The 9959-nt window shown below is 37.5% G+C and overlaps 1 protein-coding gene across 1 annotated transcript; it reads left to right on the forward strand.

The window, feature by feature from the left end:
- Positions 1-7372: 7372 nt before the first annotated feature.
- LOC106645138 (uncharacterized) lies at positions 7373-9611 on the forward strand. The gene is made up of 3 exons (XM_089595084.1): positions 7373-7462; positions 7955-9139; positions 9213-9611. Exons 1-3 carry the CDS (start codon positions 7373-7375, stop codon positions 9609-9611), a joined length of 1674 nt encoding a protein of 557 aa, XP_089451210.1.
- Positions 9612-9959: the final 348 nt, after the last annotated feature.

The following is a 9959-nucleotide window of genomic DNA, read 5'->3' on the forward strand; positions in this document are numbered from 1 at the left end:
TTAATTGCTTTGTCAGCGTAGTATAGAGCATTAAGAATAAGTTTGGGCTACAGACTACTTTTATTTATTACAGAGGCTCTGACATCATGACTACATGGCCTAGTCCACCACCTAACGCACCCTTCACTCCTGTGGAGGACTGCGAGATGACGTGGATGTATAATGGGTGCCATAGGAATGCTGCTGCGACAGATTGACTTTACGCAGAACGCTACCCAAATCACTGCTTTCCAAACACAAACGTTATCCATAATGATTGTTACCGTCTTCACGAAGATGGTTATGTGATGCTTTCAGCCACACGTGGTGGTAACTATGTTGGATAAATTTTTAGTGCTCCTCACAGAGCCCATAATGTGTGTAACGAAGAGCGTATCCTGTAGCGTATAGAGAAGGATTCGAATTTCAGTATAAGGAATGTTTTTAAAGAGTTCGAGTTATCTTATTAGGTAGTACAAAGAATTCTCAAAGATGATTGCTTGTACACTTATTACTACACTCGTGTGAATTATCTTGATGAGCATGATTATTCTGCAAGCTAAACAAATTTATCGTTTCTGACACAATGCTTGTTCTACTTCGAAGTCTTGAATGTTATAAAAAAAATTGTTATCATCAATGAGTGATTATTTTTTTATGCCAAAGATGTCGTTTTATTTTGATTGACTAAGTAAAACATTAGTTACTCTCGCATCTTAATTATCTTGCATTAAAAACCCTTTAGAGTATTGCAATTTGTCAAGAGATGCTAAATCGTATTGTCAATGATCCAAACTTCCATAAGAGCATGATTTGAACAGATGAATTGACTTTTGACAGCGATGGGATATTTAACGTTTACAACAACTACTGTTGGATTGAGGTAAGTCCTCATGTGATGGCTGTTCGCAACCATCGAGTAAGGTCTTCGACTGACAAGGGGGCTACTATTATTAAAAATCAGAGGGTATGTACTGTACGTTGAATACTTCTTGTTATTTCAATGATTATGCGTACGTACTCATGCTACATCGTTATTATACGAGTTGGCTTACTCTACGGTAAATGCGTATCCGCTGGATTCATGAGGTGTGAGGGAAGAGCTGGTACTGTAAGTCACTTTAACAATGGGTCTTATGGGCTGTGAGGAAATGACGGCCAGTTCATTAATTTTCTTCCATAAAATTTAACATGGATTTTGAGAAAAAAATGAGGGCAGTGCCGGTAATACCCCTTGCCTATAGCAACCTGTATACCTTCTACATAAAGGCAGAGTTAAAAACTGTTGAAAACTGACCGCGTAGACAGAAGAGGCAGCTTTAACACTAATAGTTACTAAACTATCATTAAGGACGTTCGGTAGTGTTAGCGGGGGAAAATATTTGCGCGGTGAGGGGAAACCAGCGATGAATGAAGATTTGGCAACGTCGTACGGGTCTTAAATGTGTGAGTGTTCATGTACACGCATCAGGTGTCTCTGCACACTCTACACTGTCTGCTCGTCTGCTGCGTGCTGCGTCGGTTACGACAGCGTTCGTGTATCAATGATTTTGTGATAAAGCTGTAAGTAATTAACCGCTACATATCTTTCATGGGATGATATTTCAACGAACGTGTTTTCCGTAAAAGATGTTCTTGCGAAAATTCAAAGAATTTCTGATGAAAAAATGTATTCGCCAACTTTTTCCCCCATGTCGTCTATCATTCCCAAAACAGTGATTAAAAATCTAAGTCAAAATAAAGTAGATTTTAATATTATTGTTGATAAATTTATGGAAGGTCATGATGGTTTAAGATCGTTTCTAATAAATGGGCAAAGCCCTTTAATCAAAAGAGCTACCAGTGTAAATAAAATACTTGAATTTTTAAATGACTTGACAAGTCTCATACAGCATGGGATGTCAGATAAGTAGGATGATTTCTAAGATGAGTGATTCAAACTATGAGCATGTGATTTTGTAATGTGCAAAAAAATTGTATCTTGAGAAGAAATAATAAATTTGAAATTAAAAAAAAAAAATAAATAGCGTGTTATTAACATTTATTGTTTTTTATGGGAAGGGGTGGGCGTTCTGTACATACACTCACGCACACACGTAAGCTTGTATTTTATGCGTGAATGCATAAATATCTACAATAATATTGAGATATTTACTGATCAACATCCTGGAACATTTTGAATTTCCCGCCACTTGCGACGTTGCCGTTGCGTTTTGGTCGAGCTTTTATTTAATTTTTTATTTATAAACGAATCAGACGATCGTCGCAAAACTTGGTATACATCAAATTAATAACATTATCTGTAACATATAAAAAAATTGGCCGAATTCACTGGCCCAATTTGCTTAAAACTGTGATTTAGTCAGTTCTCCCATAAGCGACAGTGTTAAAATGACTTAACTTTGAAATTCAATATCTCGAAAACGAAACAGAGGAACCTCTTTAAATTTTAAATGGTTTATTGTAACAACAATAAAAACGTCTGGTCAAAATTTCAGAAAAATTCGTTGGAAAATTCAATCACTACCGAACGTCCTTAAGAGTAATCTTATAATAGATATCGATTGGTCTTATCGACGAAGTGCTGAACAGGATGTTTTGCTTTTATTTTTTTTAGGATGACAGACCATATTATTTTCATTATTTATTAGTATATTATGAAGAATATGTAGTTCTTGATGTTAACTTCTTATTTTTCTTAATCTAGCAGTTAATCCTAATCTTATTCAAGATATCTTAAAATTTATACAATCTTGAAAAAATTATCAAATAGATTATGCCATTCCTAAGTTACCATTTAACCAAAGCTTTATTGTTTAACAAAGTTCATAATTTAGCTCTACTGTTTGAAAATTGTTCAACAATTCTTCTCCATTCACAGAATCTTTAAAATAGTCTAGTAACATGTTACGTCAGTGAAGACACAGTTATCAGTTGACTTTAACTGAATAATCTGTGCTTGTGGTCTGTATTTGATCGCTTTTTTTTAGTTAGAATAATTTTTCATTACCTTATAGATTTTAACGGATTTGAATGAGGCTCGTCAAAGTCAGTGTTTATACGACCACAACTCTGTTAGGACTCCCTATACAATTAACACTTACTCAAAACAATAAGAATTTAGTATATATTAAAGGTACAACATGGCGATTCCACAAAATCCCATCGATCATACAATTATTACTTACTCAAAACAATAAGAATTTAGTATATATTAAAGGTACAACATGGCGATTCCACAAAAGTTTAGGCTTGTGGGATACTCATAGCAGTCAAAATCATTTACTTTTTCTTTTGTCTTCGTGGCTATTGTTCTTATTCCAGCTTCTAGAACGGAAATCTTACTTTTTACGCTCTTTCTTGAAATGCTTGTTTCGTTGCTTAAATTATTCACAATTCATACAACCAACGGATACCTTGAAAGAAATAATGTATTTATAGTGGTGTTAAAAAAGGAGGAAAAAGGCAAAGGCACAAGTAGTCAATGCTTTTTTTTGTTTCTTAAGTTTGAAATGGATATAAACTGTAACACCGTTGGTAGTATGCAAGGGTAATTACAGACATAGTTTTCGAACGGAAAATGAAGTATAACTATTTAGACATAAAGTTATTCTGAATTACACAACAAAAAGTAGTTATATAATTGTCACGAAGGAAATATACTTGATTTATCCTTAAAATCACGTTATCTCATTTCACATTTTTGATACTTTGAGGTGGATAAAATTTCATAAGTTTTTTTATTAAATTCTTTTTCTTATCTCTATCTGTAATCACGTCACCATTTAATAAAATTTAATTTTCTATGATTTTTTCGTATGCCAAAACCTATATTATTATAGCAAATAATAGATTGGGCTTCATTACTTCGAAGACCATTTGACTTCTGCAGGCTACCACACTTTCTTAACACATCGCCTATCTAGAATGCTGGAAAATTGACCACAAGATGTGTGAGAGAAAATGTAGTATTACCATGCTAGGGCTCCTACACACGCAGCTTAACCCGTTATCAACACTCTTAACAAGATATTTTCTGGATGATGGATTGGCAGAGGAGGTTATTCATCAATTTAATAATCCTACATGATAAATACTACCTTTTCTAAGCTTATTAAAAATATCCTCAACCATTTTACTTTAAGCGTTGCTTTTATTTACTTACTTTAAAGTACCACGCCTATTTTACTTAAAATCAGTAGCTTACTAAACAGAAACGAACAATTTCCACTATTTACTTTAAATTACAATGCCACGAGTACGACTTATATGGACACTTTATAACATTTAAGTAGATAAGGTTAGAATCGATTGTTATATTAGGTTAGGTTGATTAAATAACGATAAACATTCTGGAAGTGTTTGCATAGAAGCAAAGCCTTAGAGTCACTGCCATGCCTGTCGTTGGAAACGAATTCGTCAAAATACGTAAAATACGATTCCCATAGACATATAAAAGATAAACTTTGTGTTCCAAGTAGGAACATGGAAGCTGACATAGAAAAAGAGAGAAGTTGAGGGCAGTCAGTCCTTCTTTCAGGCACACTTGTAGACTGCACAAATATATACGCTCTCATGTGCCTTGGCAGTTCTACTTATACTTCTACTCCCTAAATATGAGCGAGAAAGAAAGACTGACTGCCCTTGATCTCTCTGTCTTTCTATGTAAGTTTCACTGCTACTTCTTACAATGAGCAGCCTATTTCTTGCATGTCTGCATACGACTCTAAGTACAAGAACCAAAATTAAAACATCTGCGGTTGACTTTGTATTTTTTTGCATTTGGTTAGCGAAAAAAGATTTTATTACATCACAACTTAGTGAGACATCAATTTCTAATAACGTCCAGCATGACTGGCGTCAAATTACCCTAAATACACATTAAAATTAGTTTTAACTTTGTCCAGTCAGCCATCATAATGTGCTCTTGCCATACTCTTCCCATTGCAATTGTTTAATATTAAGGTCCTAAGATTTAAGTTTACGCGTTTGATTAAATCTACCAATCAGCCCCACTCGTATTCCGAGTTTCCAGACAACCAATCGCTATGCGCTGCGTCTCTTTAGTTAATCAACAGCTTTGTAAAGTAAGCAGCGGCTTTCTCTTTAGATGTAGCTGCGCGATGCCATAGCCAGTTCTTGCTCGGTCGTTGATTAAGGGGCACGCACCTCTGCATGAGCACACACATACGCCTCTTTTGAAAGTCTTACACGCGACCTTTAACGATCAATTTACTGCCGTTCTTTATAACTCGATAACTTTTATTACTTCTCGTTCCGATTATTCCGAATCTTTACCTAAGAATAGTAAAGTGTTTGTATCAATATTATTAATTTGGTGTTTCTATTCAATAAATACGTTTAAGAGTGTTAAATATAAATCAGTCTTATTAACTTAACATGGAAACAAACTCCCGCTCTGATACTCAACATTTTTGGCACTCGAACAGGGACGAATCGAGTAGTAAAGTAAGTAGTGTGCCACGTGGTGTAACAGTCGAGTGCGTTTAGTATCACCGCCAAGTCGCTCTGTCCACCATATTTGAAGTCTCAACGACCATGCGAACGGCAAGGCGACATCAAGGTCGTCTTATTGAAGTGTGTCCTTATTAGAAAAGTAAAGTGTATAGTGTAGTTATGCACCAATAATAGCGCGCGGCACGCACAACAGCCCTTAACCATTGTGACAACACCTCCAATTTTAGTGTTTGCTATAAGTTTAATACGCTGGTTCACTTTACTTTTCCTAGGTGCTGTACTACACATGTAGAGCGTGGCTCTCTCATAGCCAGTATATCCGCCATCTTTTGATCGACGATTCTCTTAACTTTCGTAGGTGCTGTTTTCATATGTACACACACATGTAACGCATGGCTCTCTCATAGCCATTATATCCGCCATCTTTTGATCAAAGATTCACCTTAGTTTACGTTGATGTTGTACTCACATGTACACACACACACATGGAGCGCAGCTCTCTCACAGCCTGTATATCAGCCATTTTGTGACTTAGTTTTTTCTTTCTAGTACGTCATTTCTTTGCCTACGGTGAAGTAATAACTCATCATTGCTACAATTGCTGCAGGCAGGTCGCGCCTGTTCCACCAGCTAGTCAGTCCTACCATCCAGTCTACGTTGCCTGCTTGAGCTGCAGGCCCTCTACACCTGTAGCAGGCCATCCACGCCTGCTCCACCAGCCAGTCTACGTCCCCTGCTTGAGCTGCAAGCCCTTTACACCTGTAGCAGGCTGTCCATGCCTGTCCCACCCGCAAGTTAAAGTTGCCTGCTTAAGCTGCAGGCCCTCTACACCTGTAGCAGGCCATCCACGCCTGCTCCACCAGCCAGTCTACGTCCTCTGCTTGAGCTGCAGGTTCTCTACACCTGTAGCAGGCTGTCCATGCCTGCCCCATCCGCAAGGTGAAGTCGTCTGCTTAAGCTGCAGGCCCTCTACACCTGTAGCAGGCCATCCACGCCTGCTCCACCAGCCAGTCTACGTCGCCTGCTTGAGCTGCAGGCCCTCTACACCTGTATCAGGCTGTCCATGCCTGCCCCAGCTGCTGTCCACATCAGTGCCTGCTAGTACAGCAAGCCATTCTCGACGCACGCTCTTGCAGTTTTTCTATGGGCCACTTATGTCTGCTGCTGGAGCTGCAGTATAGAATTCTTGTGCTAGTAGAGACTTCAAGTTTTAGATTAAGATATTAGTTTCAGTTTTAAGTTTCTCATTCGAAAATTAGTGTGCCGTTTATGAATATGGAAGATTTTTATGCCACACAGACTAAATTGCACAAAAGGATTAGCAATTGCTTTGAAAACTTTAAGAAATTAGGTAGTGAAAGGATGTCTCGTGGTAGAGCAGAAGCTATGGTACAGGCTTTGGAAGATTATTTAGAAAGACTTCGTAAAAATCATCAAGACATTCTTTCACTTACTGATTTAGATTAAAAGCATTTATATTTTACTAGTGAACTTTTTGATATGACTGAGGACACGTACTATTTAGTAAAGGGAGATTTTGCCGAGTATATTAGATGTCTCCCTTCTGAAAAATTCTCCGCCCGCTCCGAACCCAAATCCCACTTTGGTAGTTTTGCCCTTTAGTAATTCTTACCTTTCATGAATCGAACTTCGTAAGTTTACTGGTAAATATTCTGATTGGGAGAATTTTCGGGATACCTTTAGGTCTTTAGTGCATCGGAAGGCAGATATCGATAATATTATTAAATTCCATTAATTACGTACTTATTTAGGTGGTGAGGCTTTAGACTTAATCAAATCTATTCGTTTAGCAGAAGATCAATACCCTACAGCTTGGTAAACTCTCATCAAATATTATGACAGTCATTGTCGTATAGTTAATAGCTATTTGTCTAGCATTATGAATTGTAAGGCTATGGAGTCTGAGTCTGGTACCGAGCTTAAACGGATTTATAAAGAAATGCTGAATCCTATGGACTCACTTCAAGCTATGGGTCGTGACTTAGTAAGTATCGATCTTTAAACTGCTAAAGTAGTTAGTAGGTTGGATGATTTAACGAATAAGGATTGGCAAAATTTTCTCGGTAGCGAGTCCCAACCTCCTACTCTAACTCAATTAAAGCAGTTCCTAAATTCTCAAATCATAACACTAGAGGCTTGTGAGAATTTATCAATTAAACCTCAACTTAGCAAAGTTAGTAGTAAATTAGCTATTGTAGCTACTCATCAGTCAAACCTCGATAGTGAATTAGTAGCTAGCAATGTTTCTTCGCAAAGCCCTCAAAAGTGTGTAGCTTGTCAAGGAGATCATTCTTTTGGTAAGTGTGAGTCATTCAAGACCTTTTCACTAGATTCTAGAAGAGATTTAGTTAGTCGACAACGGTTGTGTTGTAACTGTCTGGGTAATCATTTGATTAAAAATTGCAAATCCAAGGGTACTTGCTAAACCTGTAAAGGGAAACATCATACACTGTTGCATATTTCCAAACCCCAGCAGGTTGAATCTTCTGAGGCTTCTCAAGTCATTAATTCTCATGCACTTTCGTCTCAACATTGTGAAGTACCTCAAGCCGTCCATCATAGTAAAGATTCTCTCTCTAGAGGTATTGGTGTACTATTGGCCACTGTTCGTCTCTATATCCTGGGCCCCACAGGTATTAGATTGATGGTAAGGGCTTTGGTAGATCAATGCTCCCAGTGTTCAATCGTTTCTGATGCTCTATATACATTGTTAAAACTTAAACGTCAATGTTCAAATATCCCAATTAGTGGTTCTGGTGGTACTTTAGTTGGTATAGCTAAGAGTGTAGTTGAGTTTACTATTTCGCCTAGGTTTCCTTCGGAGTTTAAGCTGTCCGTCACTGCTAAAGTATTATCTCGGGTTTCTTCATATCGGCTACCTGTTAATCGATGTGTTTCAAGTTTTAGCCATTTAGAAGGTTTAGAATTAGCGGATCCTTGTTACACAAGTATGGATAATATTGATATCATACTTGGAGCTGATGTGCATGCTCAAATAGTCGAAGGATCAGTCCGGAAGGGCAAACTTAATGAGCCTATTGCTACTCGTACTTTATTAGGGTGGATTCTCTCAGGTTCTATGGGCTTCGAGGAAGTAACTAGTGGTAGTGCAGTTTCTTTGCATTGCGCTGAAGAGGATCAACTTATTCCCTTGTTGAAGCGTTTTTGGGAAATAGAGGAACTCCCTGCTGATCCAAATTCTCTTTGGACAGGGGATGAAAAAGCTTGCGAACAACATTTTATTGACACCCATTACAGAGATAGCACTGGTAGATATGTAGTTAGACTTCCATTTAAGACTGATTCAAAACCCTTAGTTAAAGAACGTAATGCCGCTAAGACTCTGTCTATCACTATGCAGAAAAATTTAGAGCGTAGATTTCATAATAACTTAGTATTGTTTGATGCTTATAGTTTGTTCATGCGTGAGTATATCGATCTTAATCACATGGTGAAGTTAAAACTCGATGAGACCAATAATTGTTGGTTCTTACCCCACCATGGAGTAATTAAACTTGCAAGTACAACTACGAAACTCCGTACCATGTTTCATGGTTCAGCTAAATTCAAAGCGGCCATATCTCTGAATGATTTACTCCATGTTGGGCCCAATTTGTTGTACAATCTTTTTGATCTTATCACTTTTTTGGAGATCTTACAAGTTTGTTTTTTCGTCTGATATAGAAAAAATGTTTCGTCAGGTTTGTGTAGATGAGATTGATCAGAAACATTAGTGTATCTTTTGGCGCTTCTCTAGTTTAGAACCGGTCTTAGTTTATCAATTGAAAACCGTGACTTATGGCCTAGCTTGTTCTCCGTACCTAGCTTGTAGAGTGATCAAGCAGTTGGCTAGTAATAACGAATTTGAGTTCCCATTAACTTATCCCATTTTGATGAAAAAAATTTATATGGACGATATTTTGTCAGGAGCTCATAGATTAAGTGACGCAGTTGAGAAACGAGATCAGCTCTTAAAGGTTATGTCATTGGGTGGTTTTTCCCTTAGGAAGTGGTCTTTGAATGATCCAGACGTTTTGGCTGGTTTGCCCAGTACACTTTCAAAATCTTCGCCCATTATTCCATTGAATGAAGGTGATTCTTCGGTAGAAGTGCTCGGCATCGTGGTATCCTAAAGAAGATGTTTTTAGTTTTCAAGTTAAATTTCCTTTAGTACCGATATCATGGACCAAAAGAGCTGTACTCCCCCATATAGCTAGATTATACGACCCACTTGGTTGGTTAGGACCTGTCGTTATTTTTGCTAAAATTTTCATGAAATCTCTGTGGCTTCTTAAATTAGAATGGGATTCGTTGATACCAGAGAGCTTATTATCAGACTGGCTTCGTGGTTTTCAAGAAATCCAATCATTGAATCAAATTAGAATTCCTCGTTGGACTCAATTGTCACCAGTTGTTCAAGCTATAGAGCTGCATGGTTACGCTGATGCTTCTCAACTAGCCTATGCAGCTGTTTTATATCT

Source organism: Copidosoma floridanum, unplaced genomic scaffold, assembly GCF_036245765.1.
Source record: "Copidosoma floridanum isolate Cflo_tuat_1 unplaced genomic scaffold, Cflo_Japanese_pri ptg000002l, whole genome shotgun sequence".
NCBI lineage: Eukaryota > Metazoa > Arthropoda > Insecta > Hymenoptera > Encyrtidae > Copidosoma > Copidosoma floridanum.

Bases quoted from the DNA above. Each gene is read 5' to 3' on its own strand.
- LOC106645138 (XM_089595084.1), top strand. From the start codon at position 7,373: ATGGAGTCTGAGTCTGGTACCGAGCTTAAACGGATTTATAAAGAAATG. The intron at 7,463-7,954 runs GTAAGTATCGAT...AAACCCCAGCAG, and splicing joins AAGCTATGGGTCGTGACTTA to GTTGAATCTTCTGAGGCTTC. The intron at 9,140-9,212 runs GTTTGTTTTTTC...CAGAAACATTAG, and splicing joins CTTTTTTGGAGATCTTACAA to TGTATCTTTTGGCGCTTCTC.